This window comes from Toxotes jaculatrix, chromosome 2 (assembly GCF_017976425.1).
Source record: "Toxotes jaculatrix isolate fToxJac2 chromosome 2, fToxJac2.pri, whole genome shotgun sequence".
Classification (NCBI taxonomy): Eukaryota; Metazoa; Chordata; class Actinopteri; family Toxotidae; genus Toxotes; species Toxotes jaculatrix.
The window spans coordinates 28018518-28037204 of record NC_054395.1 but is presented as its reverse complement, the minus strand read 5'-3'; the positions used below and the strand labels follow the sequence as shown (position 1 = coordinate 28037204).

The 18687-nt window shown below is 34.9% G+C and overlaps 2 protein-coding genes across 3 annotated transcripts in view; one reads left to right on the top strand and one right to left on the bottom strand.

The window, feature by feature from the left end:
* The first annotated feature begins 11397 nt into the window (after positions 1-11397).
* tegt (testis enhanced gene transcript (BAX inhibitor 1)) lies at positions 11398-16567 on the top strand. Its single transcript, XM_041049023.1, has 10 exons — positions 11398-11541; positions 13191-13299; positions 13384-13492; positions 13764-13884; positions 14204-14252; positions 14455-14552; positions 14717-14796; positions 14883-14983; positions 15186-15261; positions 15551-16567. Exons 2-10 carry the CDS (start codon positions 13244-13246, stop codon positions 15572-15574), a joined length of 714 nt encoding a protein of 237 aa, XP_040904957.1. The 5' UTR covers positions 11398-11541; positions 13191-13243; the 3' UTR covers positions 15575-16567.
* A 545-nt stretch (positions 16568-17112) lies between these two features.
* The window catches only part of nckap5l (NCK-associated protein 5-like), a 35162-nt gene continuing 33587 nt past the window's right edge, over positions 17113-18687 (bottom strand). For both annotated transcript variants that reach the window (XM_041049019.1, XM_041049020.1), the window contains exon 13: positions 17113-18413. In XM_041049019.1, coding sequence (XP_040904953.1) covers positions 18153-18413 — 261 coding nt within the window. In that variant the 3' untranslated portion in view covers positions 17113-18152. The remainder of the gene's footprint in view (positions 18414-18687) is intronic.

Here is an 18687-nt window from a genome sequence, read left to right as displayed (position 1 = left end):
AATTTTTTTGACTATTTTTGTCCGATTTTGACGCCATACTATACTATGACCATTTTTATGACATTTTGAGGCCAAATTTTTTTTTGACTTTTTTTGGCCGATTTTGACGGCATACTATACTATGACCATTTTTATGACATTTTGAGGCCAAAATTTTTTTTGCCTTTTTTTGGCCGATTTTGACGCCATACTATACTATGACGTTTTTTATGACATTTTGAGGCCAAATTTTTTTTTGACTTTTTTTGGCCGATTTTGACGGCATACTATACTATGACCATTTTTATGACATTTTGAAGCCAAAAAAAAATTTGACTTTTTTTGGCCGATTTTGACGGCATACTATACTATGACCATTTTTATGACATTTTGAGGCCAAAAAATTTTTTGACTTTTTTTGTCCGATTTTGACGCCATACTATACTATGACCATTTTTATGACATTCTGAGGCCAAAAAATTTTTTGACTTTTTTTGGCCGATTTTGACGCCACACTATACTATGACCATTTTTATGACATTTTGAGGCCAAAATTTTTTTTGACTTTTTTTGGCCGATTTTGATGCCATACTATACTATGACGTTTTTTATGACATTTTGAGGCCAAAAAAAAATGTGACTTTTTTTGGCCGATTTTGAAGGCATACTATACTATGACCATTTTTATGACGTTTTGAGGCCAAAAAAAATTTGCCTTTTTTTGGCCGATTTTGACGCCATACTATACTATGACCATTTTTAGGACATTTTGAGGCATAAAATTTTTTTGACTTTTTTTGGCCGATTTTGACGGCATACTATACTATGACCATTTTTATGACATTTTGAGGCCAAAAAATTTTTTGACTTTTTTTGTCCGATTTTGACGCCATACTATACTTTGACCATTTTTATGACATTTTGAGGCCAAAAAATTTTTTGACTTTTTTTGTCCGATTTTGACGCCATACTATACTTTGACCATTTTTATGACATTCTGAGGCCAAAAAATTTTTTGACTTTTTTTGGCCGATTTTGACGCCACACTATACTATGACCATTTTTATGACATTTTGAGGCCAAAAAAAACGTTGACTTTTTTTGGCCGATTTTGACGCCATACTATAGTATGACCATTTTTATGACATTTTGAGGCCAAAAATTTTTTTGACTTTTTTTGGCCGATTTTGACGCCATACTATACTTTGACCATTTTTATGACATTTTGAGGCCAAAAAATGTTTTGACTTTTTTTGGCCGATTTTGACGCCATACTATACTATGACCATTTTTATGACATTTTGAGGCCAAAAAAAAAAGTTGACTTTTTTTGGCCGATTTTGACGCCATACTATATTATGACCATTTTTATGACATTTTGAGGCCAAAAATTTTTTTGACTTTTTTTGGCCGATTTGTCGGCATACTATACTATGACCATTTTAATGACATTTTGAGGCCAAAATTTTTTTTGACTTTTTTTGGCCGATTTTGATGCCATACTATACTATGACGTTTTTTATGACATTTTGAGACCAAAAAAAAATTTGACTTTTTTTGGCCGATTTTGAAAGCATACTATACTATGACCATTTTTATGACGTTTTGAGGCCAAAAAAAATTTGACTTTTTTTGGCCGATTTTGACGCCATACTATACTATGACCATTTTTATGACATTTTGAGGCCAAAAAATTTTTTGACTTTTTTTGGCCGATTTTGAGGCCATACTATACTATGACCATTTTTAGGACATTTTGAGGCCAAAATTTTTTTTGACTTTTTTTGTACGATTTTTACGCCATACTATACTATGACGTTTTTTATGACATTTTGAGGCCAAAAATTTTTTTGACTTTTTTTGGCCGATTTTGACGGCATACTATACTATGACCATTTTTATGACATTTTGAGGCCAAAAAATTTTTTGACTTTTTTTGTCCGATTTTGACGCCATGCTATACTTTGACCATTTTTATGACATTTTGAGGCCAAAAAATTTTTTGACTTTTTTTGTCCGATTTTGACGCCACACTATACTATGACCATTTTTATGACATTTTGAGGCCAAAAAAAAAAGTTGACTTTTTTTGACCGATTTTGACGCCATACTATACTATGACGTTTTTTATGACATTTTGAAGCCAAAAAAAAAATTGACTTTTTTTGGCCGATTTTGACGCCATACTATACTATGACCATTTTTATGACATTTTGAGGCCAAAATTTTTTTTGACTTTTTTTGGCCGATTTTGATGCCATACTATACTATGACGTTTTTTATGACATTTTGAGGCCAAAAAAAAATTTGACCTTTTTTGGCCGATTTTGAAGGCATACTATACTATGACCATTTTTATGACGTTTTGAGACCAAAAAAAATTTGACTTTTTTTGGCCGATTTTGAGGCCATACTATACTATGACCATTTTTATGACATTTTGAGGCCAAAAAATTTTTTGACTTTTTTTGTCCGATTTTGACGGCATACTATACTTTGACCATTTTTATGACATTTTGAGGCCAAAAAATTTTTTGACTTTTTTTGGCCGATTTTGACGCCACACTATACTATGACCATTTTTATGACATTTTGAGGCCAAAAAAAAAAGTTGACTTTTTTTGACCGATTTTGACGCCATACTATACTATGACGTTTTTTATGACATTTTGAGGCCAAAAAAAAATTGACTTTTTTTGGCCGATTTTGACGCCATACTATACTATGACCATTTTTATGACATTTTGAGGCCAAAAAATTTTTTGACTTTTTTTGGCCGATTTTGACGCCATAATATAATATGACCATTTTTATGACATTTTGAGGCCAAAATTTTTTTTGACTTTTTTTGGCCGATTTTGACGCCATACTATACTATGACGTTTTTTATGACATTCTGAGGTAAAAAAAAAATGTGACTTTTTTGTCCGATTTTGACGGCATACTATACTATGACCATTTTTATGACATTTTGAGGCCAAAAATTTTTTTGACTTTTTTTGACCGATTTTGACGCCATACTATACTATGACGTTTTTTATGACATTCTGAGGTCAAAAAAAAATGTGACTTTTTTGTCCGATTTTGACGGCATACTATACTATGACCATTTTTATGACATTTTGAGGCCAAACATTTTTTTGACTTTTTTTGACCGATTTTGACGCCATACTATACTATGACGTTTTTTATGACATTTTTAGGCCAAAAAAAAAATTGACTTTTTTTGGCCGATTTTGACGGCATACTATACTATGACCATTTTTATGACATTTTGAGGCCAAAAATTTTTTGACTTTTTTTGTCCGATTTTGACGCCACACTATACTATGACCATTTTTATGACATTTTGAGGCCAAAAAATTTTTTGACTTTTTTTGGCCGATTTTGACGCCACACTATACTATGACCATTTTTATGACATTTTGAGGCCAAAAAAAAAAGTTGACTTTTTTTGGCCGATTTTGACGCCATAATATAATATGACCATTTTTATAACATTTTGAAGCCAAAAAAAAAATTGACTTTTTTTGGCCGATTTTGACGCCATACTATACTATGACCATTTTTATGACATTTTGAGGCCAAAATTTTTTTTGACTTTTTTTGGCCGATTTTGATGCCATACTATACTATGACGTTTTTTATGACATTTTGAGGCCAAAAAAAAATTTGACCTTTTTTGGCCGATTTTGAAGGCATACTATACTATGACCATTTTTATGACGTTTTGAGACCAAAAAAAATTTGACTTTTTTTGGCCGATTTTGAGGCCATACTATACTATGACCATTTTTATGACATTTTGAGGCCAAAAAATTTTTTGACTTTTTTTGTCCGATTTTGACGCCATACTATACTTTGACCATTTTTATGACATTTTGAGGCCAAAAAATTTTTTGACTTTTTTTGGCCGATTTTGACGCCACACTATACTATGACCATTTTTATGACATTTTGAGGCCAAAAAAAAAAGTTGACTTTTTTTGACCGATTTTGACGCCATACTATACTATGACGTTTTTTATGACATTTTGAGGCCAAAAAAAAATTGACTTTTTTTGGCCGATTTTGACGCCATACTATACTATGACCATTTTTATGACATTTTGAGGCCAAAAAATTTTTTGACTTTTTTTGTCCGATTTTGACGCCACACTATACTATGACCATTTTTATGACATTTTGAGGCCAAAAAAAAAAGTTGACTTTTTTTGGCCGATTTTGACGCCATAATATAATATGACCATTTTTATGACATTTTGAAGCCAAAAAAATATTTGACTTTTTTTGGCCGATTTTGACACCATACTATACTATGACGTTTTTTATGACATTTTGAGGCCAAATTTTTTTTTGACTTTTTTTGTCCGATTTTGACGCCATACTATACTATGACGTTTTTTCTGACAGTTTGAGGCCAAAAATTTTTTTGACTTTTTTTGTCCGATTTTGACGCCATACTATACTATGACGTTTTTTCTGACATTTTGAGGCCAAAAATTTTTTTGACTTTTTTTGTCCGATTTTGACGCCATACTATACTATGACCATTTTTATGACATTTTGAGGCCAAAAAAGTTTTTGACTTTTTTTGGCCGATTTTGGCGCCATACTATACTATGACCATTTTTATGACATTTTGAGGCCAAAAAATTTTTTGACTTTTTTTGGCCGATTTTGACGCCACACTATACTATGACCATTTTTATGACATTTTGAGGCCAAAAAAAAAAGTTGACTTTTTTTGGCCGATTTTGACGCCATACTATACTATGACCATTTTTATGACATTTTGAGGCCAAAAAATTTTTTGACTTTTTTTGTCCGATTTTGACGCCACACTATACTTTGACCATTTTCATGACATTTTGAGGCCAAAAAATTTTTTGACTTTTTTTGGCCGATTTTGACGCCACACTATACTATGACCATTTTTATGACATTTTGAGGCCCAAAAAAAAAGTTGACTTTTTTTGGCCGATTTTGACGCCATAATATAATATGACCATTTTTATGACATTTTGAAGCCAAAAAAATATTTGACTTTTTTTGGCCGATTTTGACACCATACTATACTATGACCATTTTTATGACATTTTGAGGCCAAATTTTTTTTTGACTTTTTTTGTCCGATTTTGACGCCATACTATACTATGACGTTTTTTATGACATTTTGAGGCCAAAAATTTTTTTGACTTTTTTTGTCCGATTTTGACGCCATACTATACTATGACGTTTTTTCTGACATTTTGAGGCCAAAAATTTTTTTGACTTTTTTTGTCCGATTTTGACGCCATACTATACTATGACCATTTTTATGACATTTTGATGCCAAAAATTTTTTTGACTTTTTTTGGCCGATTTTGGCGCCATACTATACTATGATCCTTTTTATGACATTTTGAGGTAAAAAAAAAATTTTGACTTATTTGGCCGATTTTGACGCCATACTATACTATGACGTTTTTTATGACATTTTGAGGCCAAAATTTTTTTTGACTTTTTTTGGCCGATTTTGACGGCATACTATACTATGACCATTTTTATGACATTTTGAGGCCAAAAAAAAAGTTGACTTTTTTTGGCCGATTTTGACGCCATACTATACTATGACCATTTTTATGACATTTTGAGGCCAAAATTTTTTTTGACTTTTTTTGGCCGATTTTGACGCCATACTATACTATGACATTTTTTATGACATTCTGAGGTCAAAAAAAAATGTGACTTTTTTGTCCGATTTTGACGGCATACTATACTATGACCATTTTTATGACATTTTGAGGCCAAAAATTTTTTTGACTTTTTTTGACCGATTTTGACGCCATACTATACTATGACGTTTTTTATGACATTTTTAGGCCAAAAAAAAAATTGACTTTTTTTGGCCGATTTTGACGCCATACTATACTATGACCATTTTTATGACATTTTGAGGCCAAATTTTTTTTTGACTTTTTTTGTCCGATTTTGACGCCATACTATACTATGACGTTTTTTCTGACATTTTGAGGCCAAAAATTTTTTTGACTTTTTTTGTCCGATTTTGACGCCATACTATACTATGACCATTTTTATGACATTTTGAGGCCAAAAAATTTTTTGACTTTTTTTGGCCGATTTTGGCGCCATACTATACTATGACCATTTTTATGACATTTTGAGGCCAAAATTTTTTTTGACTTTTTTTGGCCGATTTTGACGGCATACTATACTTTGACCATTTTTATGACATTTTGAGGCCAAAGAATTTTTTTGTCCGATTTTGACGCCTTACTATACTATGACCATTTTTATGACATTTTGAGGCCAAAAAAAAAGTTGACTTTTTTTGGCCCATTTTGACGCCATACTATACTATGACCATTTTTATGACATTTTGAGGCCAAAAAAAAATTTGACTTTTTTTGGCCCATTTTGACGCCATACTATACTATGACCATTTTTATGACATTTTGAGGCCAAAAATTTTTTTGACTTTTTTTGGCCGATTTTGACGCCATACTATACTATGACCATTTTTATGACATTTTGAGGCCAAAAAAAAATTTGACTTTTTTTGGCCCATTTTGACGCCATACTATACTATGACCATTTTTATGACATTTTGAGGCCAAAAAATTTTTTGACTTTTTTTGGCCGATTTTGATGCCATACTATACTATGACCATTTTTATGACATTTTGAGGCCAAAAATTTTTTTGACTTTTTTTGGCCGATTTTGACGCCATACTATACTATGACCATTTTTATGACATTTTGAGGCCAAAAAAAAATTTGACTTTTTTTGGCCGATTTTGACGGCATACTATACTATGACCATTTTTATGACATTTTGAGGCCAAAATTTTTTTTGACTTTTTTTGGCTGATTTTGACGCCATACTATACTATGACGTTTTTTATGACATTTTGAGGTAAAAAAAAAATGTGACTTTTTTGTCCGATTTTGACGCCATACTATACTATGACCATTTTTATGACATTCTGAGGCCAAAAAATTTTTTGACTTTTTTTGTCCGATTTTGACGCCATACTATACTTTGACCATTTTTATGACATTTTGAGGCCAAAAATTTTTTTGACTTTTTTTTGCCGATTCTGACGCCACACTATACTATGACCATTTTTATGACATTTTGAGGCCAAAAAAAAATTTGACTTTTTTTGACCGATTTTGACGCCATACTATACTATGACGTTTTTTATGACATTTTTAGGCCAAAAAAAAAAATTGACTTTATTTGGCCGATTTTGAAGCCATACTATACTATGACCATTTTTATGACATTTTGAGGCCAAAAAATTTTTTGACTTTTTTTGGCCGATTTTGACGGCATACTATACTATGACCATTTTTATGACATTTTGAGGCCAAAATTTTTTTTGACTTTTTTTGTCCGATTTTGACGCCATACTATACTATGACGTTTTTTCTGACATTTTGAGGCCAAAAATTTTTTTGACTTTTTTTGTCCGATTTTGACGCCATACTATACTATGACCATTTTTATGACATTTTGAGGCCAAAAAATTTTTTGACTTTTTTTGGCCGATTTTGGCGCCATACTATACTATGACCATTTTTATGACATTTTGAGGCCAAAAATTTTTTTGACTTTTTTTGGCCGATTTTGACGCCATACTATACTATTACCCTTTTTATGACATTTTGAGGTAAAAAAAAAATTTTGACTTATTTGGCCGATTTTTACGCCATACTATACTATGACGTTTTTTATGACATTTTGAGGCCAAAATTTTTTTTGACTTTTTTTGGCCGATTTTGACGCCATACTATACTATGACCATTTTTATGACATTTTGAGGCCAAAAAAAAATTTGACTTTTTTTGGCCGATTTTGACTCCACATTATACTATGACGTTTTTTATGACATTTTTAGGCCAAAAAAAAAATTGACTTTTTTTGGCCGATTTTGACAGCATACTATACTATGACCATTTTTATGACATTTTGAGGCCAAAAATTTTTTTGACTTTTTTTGGCCGATTTTGACGCCATACTATACTATGACCATTTTTATGACATTTTGAGGCCAAAAATTTTTTTGACTATTTTTGTCCGATTTTGACGCCATACTATACTATGACCATTTTTATGACATTTTGAGGCCAAAAAAAAATTTGACTTTTTTTGGCCGATTTTGACACCATACTATACTATGACCATTTTTATGACATTTTGAGGTAAAAAAAAAATTTGACTTATTTTGCCGAAATTGACGCCATGCTATACTATGACGTTTTTTATGACATTTTGAGGCCAAAAATTTTTTTGACTTTTTTTGGCCGATTTTGACGCCATACTATACTATGACCATTTTTATGACATTTTGAGGCCAAAAAAAAATTTGACTTTTTTTGGCCGATTTTGACTCCACATTATAGTATGACGTTTTTTATGACATTTTTAGGCCAAAAAAAAAATTGACTTTTTTTGGCCGATTTTGACAGCATACTATACTATGACCATTTTTATGACATTTTGAGGCCAAAAATTTTTTTGACTTTTTTTGGCCGATTTTGACGCCATACTATACTATGACCATTTTTATGACATTTTGAGGCCAAAATTTTTTTTGACTATTTTTGTCCGATTTTGACGGCATACTATACTATGACCATTTTTATGACATTTTGAGGCCAAAAAAAAATTTGACTTTTTTTGGCCGATTTTGACACCATACTATACTATGACCATTTTTATGACATTTTGAGGTAAAAAAAAAATTTGACTTATTTTGCCGAAATTGACGCCATGCTATACTATGACGTTTTTTATGACATTTTGAGGCCAAAAATTTTTTTGACTTTTTTTGGCCGATTTTGACGCCATACTATACTATGACCATTTTTATGACATTTTGAGGCCAAAAATTTTTTTGACTTTTTTTGGCCGATTTTGACGGCATACTATACTATGACGTTTTTTATGACATTTTGAGGTAAAAAAAAAAATTGACTTATTTGGCCTATTTTGACGCCATACTATACTATGATGTTTTTTATGACATTTTGAGGCCAAAAAAATTTTTGACTTTTTTTGGCCGATTTTGACGCCATACTATACTATGACCATTTTTATGACATTTTGAGGCCAAATTTTTTTTTGACTTTTTTTGTCCGATTTTGACGCCATACTATACTATGACGTTTTTTATGACATTTTGAGGCCAAAAATTTTTTTGACTTTTTTTGTCCGATTTTGACGCCATACTATACTATGACGTTTTTTCTGACATTTTGAGGCCAAAAATCTTTTTGACTTTTTTTGTCCGATTTTGACGCCATACTATACTATGACCATTTTTATGACATTTTGAGGCCAAAAAATTTTTTGACTTTTTTTGGCCGATTTTGGCGCCATACTATACTATGACCATTTTTATGACATTTTGAGGCCAAAAATTTTTTTGACTTTTTTTGGCCAATTTTGACGCCATACTATACTATAACCCTTTTTTTGACATTTTGAGGTAAAAAAAAATTTTGACTTATTTGGCCGATTTTGACGCCATACTATACTATGACGTTTTTTATGACATTTTGAGGCCAAAAAAAATTCGACTTTTTTTGGCCCATTTTGACGCCATACTATACTATGACCATTTTTATGACAATTTGAGGCCAAAATTTTTTTTGACTTTTTTTGACCGATTTTGACGTCATACTATACTATGACCATTTTTATGACAGTTTTAGGCCAAAAAAAAATTTGACTTTTTTTGGCCGATTTTTACGGAATACCATACTATGACCATTTTAATGACATTTTGAGGCCAAAAAATTTTTTGGCTTTTTTTGGCCGATTTTTACGCCATACTATACTATGACATTTTTTATGACATTTTGAGGCCAAAAAAAAAAATTGTGTTTTTTGCCGATTTTGACGGCATACTTTACTATGACCATTTTTATGACATTTTTAGGCCAAAAAATTTTTTGACCTTTTTTGGCCGATTTTGACGCCTTACCCCCGTATGACGTTTTTTATGACTTTTTGAGGTCTTACTAAAATATGCCTTTTTTTGCTATATTTTGACGCCTTACTATACTATGATGTTTTTTATAACATTTTGAGGCCGTTCTGAAAAATGACTTTTTTTGGCCAATTTTAACGCCTTACTATACTATGACGTTTTTTATGGCATTTTGAGGTCTTACTAAAATATATATAAAATAAAATATTTTGACACCTTACTCCTCCGCCTTCAGGATTTTTGTGGATCGTACATCATCATTCTATTAGCAGGGCACTGTAGGGAATTGAACCCCACCCTAGTGTACTAGGTGTACCATAACCAGTGCCTTTTGCTTTTCGAAGTGATGTAAAGGTAAAGTAAAACCTATATTTCAACAGCATTTCTTAAATATTGTGTTATCAACATATCTAGTTAGAATGAGATATGGTATTCGTAGAAATGCTGTTGTAATGAAGGAAAGAAAACCTTACTTTGAATAATGTATACGACATATGTAGGTATTACTGCTATAGAATCAAAGCATTGATTTATGGCATATAATCTATAATGTGTTATGTATTTTTGCGTTACATCTGTGGGTAAGTGGTGATGTACATGATTGTATATGATTTGAAATAGTTCTTAATTGTTGAGAAAGTAGAGAAAGCAAAGGATTTGGACACGTAAAGAGCACACAAACACAACAGGCTCCATTAACCTGCTTCATCAGACAGACAGACAGACAGACAGACACAGATAGACAGACAGACAGACAGACACACACACACAGTGTGTGAGCATATGTAGCTTACTTTAGTACACTCTACTGACTGTATATCATTAGATTTCTATATTGCAAATAAAGTATTCATGCTAAAATCACAGTTCCACTTGCGTCTCGCGTGTCTGCGAGAACATATATATTCTTCAACACATTCAGTTTTTGTTAAAATAGTTGATACTACGAAGATACCTGAGCCCCTTCACTTGGACTATATCTCCCAAACCAGTCTTTCTACATCGATACAAATACTCAATCGACCTTTTTATTATTCTCGTTTGTTTAGTAAATGCCAAAAGAAAATAAAAGTGCTGCAACCTCCTATCACGTGTTCAAATGTAGAGAAAAACATTGTACCGTTCACAGTTTGATAAACAGGTCTAAATTGAAACCTACTGCACCCAAACTTTCCAAATCTGGAGCACATTAAAATCTGACATTAAGATTGTGTCAGACTTCTGAAGCCTGTATTTTAGTTGTAAAACAGAGAAAAGTCGAAGGGGGGAATTTTTACTGCATTTTCCCCCACATCCAGACCATCATCACACCAGACCAGGACCTCCACCTGAACCCAGAGAGACTTAAAAAACAGCTCAGAGCCGTTTCAGAGCTGTATGACCTACGAATCTGAGGCGAACTTCCGTGTCGTCATTTTCTGGGCGTTTCCATGGTGACATCAGCAGGCCGCTGAGAGCTGACTGACACGTACGGGTTTATTAAAAAAAAAAAAAAAAAAAAAAAAAAAAAAAAAAGAGTCAGTCAGGCGAACAGCTCGGAGCGCAGGAGAGTCCACAGGTTTGTATGTTGTGTTAGCATGTTGTGCCTATTGACCCCGGTGTGTCGTATTAATGGTGACCAGCGGTATCTGCCGAAGAACGAAGCGGACGTCGAATTGTGTTGACAGGCGCGCGGACGGGAGCTAGCCAGGCCGCTCGTTATTCAGGGCTAGCTGGCGAGCGACGTTAGCTGTTAATGTGATAGTGCGATGCGTCAAACGCCGTTTCGGGCTGTGCGACCGTGACTCGGCTGGCGTGTCCCGTGTGTGACAACATATTTATTTATGAGTTAAACGAATATGGTTCGCCTGTGCTGCCAGCAGACGGTTAAAACGTTAACATGAAATAATAATAGCTAATACGCTAGCCTGTTACTAGGAATTCCCTTGTTAGCTTGCTAAACGCGATTGTGCGGTAGTTAATGCTCTCAACGCTTGACATTTAGCGATAACCTGTTGTGTAACTTCGCTAATGTTTCAAACCCTCATCTAAATGAACTGCGCACTTTGATCTGCAGCATAAGGTGTATCATTAGCGGTGGAAGCAGTGTTCAGAATATTTAGAGTGTAAGGAAGTATAAGCGTCTTTTATAAACCGAAAGTGTCTTTTGTATGTGAAAAAAAATAAACTGAGAAGTAGCCACAGCTGTTAAATAAATGTGATAAAATGAAAAGTAATTGTTTAAAAAAAAGGGGGGGGGGGGGGGGCTAAAAGAAGATGGAGACCTCTGAAATGTCGAATATAAGTATAAAGTAGCATGAAATGGACATACTCAGCTCAAATAAATGTAGTGAGTGAACAGTATTTAAGCTTAGATAAATGTGCCTGTTAGTGGACTCAACGCTGATATTTAGAAGTAACCTGTTGGGCAACTTCGCTAATATTTCAAACCCTCATCTAATTAAACTACACACTTTGATCTGCAACGTGAGGTTTATTAGTGGCGAAAACAATATTCAGAATATTTACGTACCGTAGCTTAAGTCAAGCAGCTGTAGCACATTACCAAAAAACTCCAAGTAAAAGTGGGTGTAGTATTGAGGGGAATAGTTAAGACCATAAGAAGATTTGAAACACTAAAAATACATTTTTATTTACATAAGTATTATACAGTATTACATAATTTTAAGATGCTTGTAAGGCACAGTGTTTCTCAAGTGATCTTTGAAATGTGATCGCTTTACTGGCTTTACTGGTTACAGCAGCTTCTATCCTGTGCTTTCAGTTTTAACACAGTTCTTTTTGTACTGCGTGAATTTTACCTTTAGGTTTTAGAAAAGTTTTGTACTATTTCTGTGTTGCAACTCAGAAGTTGCAGCAATCATTTAATAGAAAGTAGTTCACCTTAATTCTGAAAATAAAACAGTACTATCATTTTTACAAATGTATCAGTAATCCTTTCTCAGTGTAGGGCCCAGAGTAAGATGGATTTCCATCTTGTAGTAGAGAAAAAAGTACAAATCTTCGCTCTGAAAGGCTTAGAGTAGCATAAAATTACGAGTAAAGTACCTCAAAATAAGTACTTTAGTAAATGTCTTTGTTTTCCCAGAACTGCTCATTAATAAATGGTGTTTGGATGCTGCAAGTCAACATTTATGGTTGTAGAATTTTATTTCATTCTGACTTTTAAAGTGGAGTTGAAGTGTAATCATACGTGTTTCTGTTCAGAGGAGGCATTACCCGAACAAAAATCTCTTCAGATCGCAATTCCTGGTTCCATCATGAACGTGTTTGACCGCAACATCAACATTGATGCCCTCTTCAAGCTCTCCCAAATGTAAGTATGTCAGTATTGGATGTTATCTGCTTTATCTCAAGTCTCCATCTCTCATGCACTGTTCATTGTAATCTCTTTCTGCAGATCTCACTCCACCCAGGTGCACTTGAAGCAGGTGTACTCCAGCTTGGCCATTTGTATGTTTGTGGCTGCAGCTGGCTCCTACGTCCATGTCGTCACACGCCTCTTTCAGGTAACGCTAACAACATGCTAGTTCACATTCCTGTGGAAGACAGTGAAACCGAGCTGAACAGATTGATTGTGTAGGATGATCTCATACAGAATCAATTCAGTGTGTTCTACAGAAGGAGAACAATTCTGAAATGAGGTGTTGTCTTTGAAACAAGTGTAGAGTAATTCTGTTCAAGATTGGGATTTAGCATCATTCAGCACAATAACTGAGTGTTTAGCATCTTAGCCACAGTGTTGTTGCCCTTACGTTTACACTGTGCCCTTGTTCTCAGGGCGGTGTGCTGTCTGTGCTCGGCTCTCTGGCCATGATGTTCTGGCTGGCCATGACACCACACAACCCTGAGACAGAGAAGAAGAGACTGGCCATCCTCACAGGGTTCGCCTTCCTCACAGGTAAACTGATGACGTCGTGGGCTGAACGTCTTAGAATGTCATCTTGGGCTGTCAGAAACTGGGACTGCCATTTTTCACAGTTATCTCACTTTTTTGACACAATTAACTGAGAAAATCATCATCAGATTAGTCGATAATGAAAACAGTTGTTGGTTGCAGCCTCAGCTGCGGGCATGTTACAGGTAAATTTGTTACTTTGCATGTGAACAGGGCTGTCTTTGTTAAATTAAGCTCATGTAAGAGTCTAAAAGCAGTGCTTTCCCTTCTCTCTCTCTCTCTCTCTCTCTCTCTCTCTCTCTCGCTCTCGCTCTCCCTCCAGGTGTTGGACTTGGCCCCACACTGGACTTTGTCATCGCTGTCAATCCGAGGTATGTGAAAGGTTACTCAGTGCACATGCCAGCCAACAGCTGGCTGAATAAAAAGCAAACATTATAACCAAGAATCTTTGAAGAGTGATCTTAAAACGAAACAACCAGTGTGAATATTATTGTGTAATGAATGCAGCTACAGTACTGCGGGTCAGTGGATATTTACTGAAGACTTAGTTTACTCTGGTTTGTTTCTCCTCAGCATCATTGTCACGGCTTTCATGGGAACCTCTGTGATTTTCATCTGCTTCACTCTGAGCGCCCTCTATGCCAAACGCAGGAGCTACCTGTTCCTTGGAGGTAACGCCAGTTTATGATGACTGTAACAATCACCATCTAAAACTATATTCTGTAAATTACAGAATTTCCTCTGAGTTTCTTCTCCTCCAGAAAAACATGGTATACTCAACCTTTACATGCTTTTTTTTCCCCCTTAAAATGTATTGACGTTTTTTTCCTGTCAGGCACACTGATGTCTGGCCTTTCCATCCTGTTCCTGATGTCTGTGATGAACATGTTCTTCGGATCTCTGATGCTGTTTAAGGTAGTTAAACATCATTCCTCACTAAAAGTTCGATCAGCTGTGTGTCACAGTGTGAGGTGTAAATCACGTTCTTTCTTTTCTGACAGGCACACATGTACCTCGGGCTGCTCATCATGTGCGGCTTTGTGCTGTTTGACACTCAGCTCATCATTGAGAAAGCAGAGAACGGCGACAAGGACTATGTCTGGTGAGGATTTATATTCAAGTCCACCTGTTCGCTCATAACCAAATACCATGCAAATACTGTCCCGCAGTGAAGTGTTCAACTATCAGTTCCTGCAAAAAGAAAGGAGCCTTTATTTTACTTTATATTCAATGATGTATGTCAGTGTTTTTTTGTTTTTCAGCATATATACTGATTCACAATCAAACTTTATATTTTTTTAAAGGCACTGTGTGGACCTGTTCCTGGATTTCATCACCATCTTCAGGAAACTGATGGTCATCCTTGCCTTGAACGATAAGGTACGATAAGTCAAAGGATAAGTCTGGTTATTTTCTGTATTTTTCTGATTGTCAGCAAATCCCATGAAAGGAAGAGAGTGAACAATGAACTGATCCTACTAACAAGCATCACATGTGTATTCAAAGCCTGATAAATCTTTCTCAAATACTCACTACAGCACCAAATGTGGATTAAGCCACTGCTGAAAATAGTTCCCAATAAATGCAGTTAAAGTAAAACTTGTTAAAATCTAGGATTAGGAAATTATTCAGGCTTTTTAAATTCTGATTATTTGCCTCTTTTTTTCAGGACAAGAAGAAGGAAAAGAAGTAAAGAAGGTTTGAGTCTAGAAATCAAAAACAATCTGTCAGAAAAGGCACAATTTGCAACGCACTTGGTGCTTTTCACTTTCTGTCTTCATTTCTTGAATTAACTCCTATGTGGTCTTATATTATTGAAATTTCTTTGATTTATTTTTGGAACTTATGGGTTGAATGTAAGTTTCTGGTATACTAATGCTAGTCCCAACATGGCTGTGAGTGGAAAATAGACTAAAGCTGCAGTGATCGGGTTTGACCTGTAGAGGGAAGTGTTGCTCTGTGAAGGCTTAGAGGCTGAGCAGCACTAAATGAGGATTTTTATATTACTGTTATTTAGTGCCATAAATTAATTACAATAGGCTCCTTTTTTTAGTGGGTCGTGAGCTTCTGAGACTGATTATAGTTTAATTTCGAGTTATGTAATTTTTTTGTTGATTTGCTTATTTATAGTTTTCCTCTGTACTTTTCTTTAGTGGAGTGTCACATGATATGGTGTCCCATGATCCCGACAACAGATCCCCCTTTCAGAAATTTCCCACTTTGTTTTGCCCCCCCCCAAAATTTTATTTTGTGACCAACATTTTGAGTAAGAATGGTGAAGCCTGGTAATGCTGACACAAACCGTGACAGCCTGTCAGACTCATGCTTTACAGTAACTCACGCAGATGGACTTACAGCCACTCGGTGGTCTGGATTTTGGACTCTGGCTGGTGGAGGAGGAAGAGTCAGTGCCATCTGTCCATATTTTCAACTTGGAGCAAAGACAGGCGAGTTAACTCACACCACTCCCCTTGTAAATTTCTCCAAATATCTGTTGTCTAGAAATTAGTTTGCCAAACGACGTGACGTTAACCTGACGATTTGGCTTTGGTATTTTGGTACATTGGTATGTTTTTTTTTTTTTTTCTTTTTTTTTGAAAGTGTAAACTGTGAAGAATTTATTTTATTGATGTAAAATTGAGACTGATAATTTGATACATTTGCTCAAATAAATGTGTTGAACGTATTGAAAGTAAGCAATACTTTACTGTCTACCTGTAGATTTACTACTTGCTAGTACTACTAGTACTAGCAAGTAGCAATACTCAATACTCAATACATATTACAAGTAGTAGTTCTGTATTTAAAATGTTAGTAGATTTTGGTCAGTTGTGAGAAAACTAAACTATTTTGATGACAGATTTTTCATTTCAGTTGTTTTTCAGACAAAAATTTCACATTTTCTGGTTCATTGTTAAAGACAAAAGACAAATTCACTTTTTTTTAACGAGAATTAAAAACATAATTGGACGGTTAATCGATCGTGAAAACAATTGTTAGTCTCACAGCACTAAAAATTTTACTTTTAGTGTAATATTAGTAATTTATACTTAGTGTCACACTTTTATATATATTGGAATATTTTTTATTCCAATATATATAATATAAATTCCATTCCATTTTTTTATTACACAGTATATTTCGTGTCTAAGAACCTAATCTGTTTCTACAGCTGCCAAATGTAGCGGAGTAAAAATAAAAAAATATTTTCCTTTAAAAATGACACCGAACTAAATCAAAACATTTTAATTAGAAAGTTGAAAAACGGCAGTAGGTACATAGGACCTCTATCGGCTAGGGAACAAACAGCAACAGAGATGCTGAAATACAAGATATGAACATAATCTACTAAAGCGAGGAGACTGCAATTTTCACAGAAAGATTACAAATAAAAAAAAAAAGATGACTGCAAATGATGTACATTTAAAATAAATAAATAATAGAAATACATATTCATTGAATAGTGTAGCCATTTCTCTTATCTATGTTATTGCTGGTATATATTACCTTTAAATGTATTATGATTTAAAACAGACATATTCTGACAACCTTCCTCGGTCGCAAAACAATATCAACATGATCAATAAAATCGTTTATACATTTAAAATTGTGATGCATGAGTTTAGCAATTAAGAATCACAGACATGAACATTCATTTTTTTTTTTTAGGAGCTCAAGGTTTTTTGTTTTTTTCTTGTCTCAATACATTATGTGATGAAATGACGCCAAGAACAGAACGGATGTATTGATACCGTACGTCAGCTATCGAACTGGTCAGCGCCGCACCGCTTCTTTGATGTACGACAAAGATCCGTCTACCACGATGAGAAAAACAAAAGACAAGTTGCTGAACGGCTAACGGGAGTGGCAACATTTTGTGCTAGTCATTAGTTTGGCCATGCGTCTTGTAGTCCTGTATACATGAATTAAAGAGAAGTGTGTCCACAGGTCTGATTGTGAAAAAGTGAACAACCTATATTACTTGGGTGGCTTTTGGCTTCATGTTTATTGGGAATCCTGAGGAGAAGTCTATCGATCCATCTTTCCAGTTGCAACAGAGAAACAGCTGATGAGACGTCACCAGATTTTTCTTTGCGGACATCAACAAGGGCACAGTTTCTTTTCCTCCAAAGGCGGCGGCGGGTCAGCAGCATCACAGTACAGCCAGCAACCAGGAGACGTGTTCAGAGTGGTGCTGGGTCTTATTGTCTGTGGACTAGGTGAGTTTTTGTCTCTCCAGTCCTCTCTGTCCTCCCCCATCCTTGGCTGGATCATCCTTGGCTGCCGCAAGATGACAGACTGTCGTACAGAGAATCGCTGAGAGACTCGGGGGTCTCCAGGACCTGAGGGCGGCTCGGGGAGAGGGCTTCCTCCGGCCGCTCCCTGAGCAGCTCCAGCCCGGCCTCCCGGCTCATCTCGGGGACGCTGGGAGTGCGGGTCTTTCCCCTGCGGCTCATCCCTGACTGGGCAGGGACGGGCAGGCTGCCTGGGTCAACCACCCGGCTGGAGGAGGGACCACTAGCCTTCATGCTCTGAGAGGGACGCAGAGGGGGTAAGACACATTTCAGGTCATGTGTTTGATCTTATGTAACGCCTTCAGGTGCAAAACAAAAGTGGGTCACAGAAATCATCCAACTGTGAATCTTTAATATTCAGCTGATTAATAATTTGTAAAGGGAGAATGTGGTTCTGTGTTTTTACATTATGTAAGATGCAAGTGCAGATTTAAAAATGTATCTCCACTTTACTGCAAAGTGTTTTCAGCCTTTAAGTGACCCAGATAATTCTCAAGCCCAGCAGCTTGTA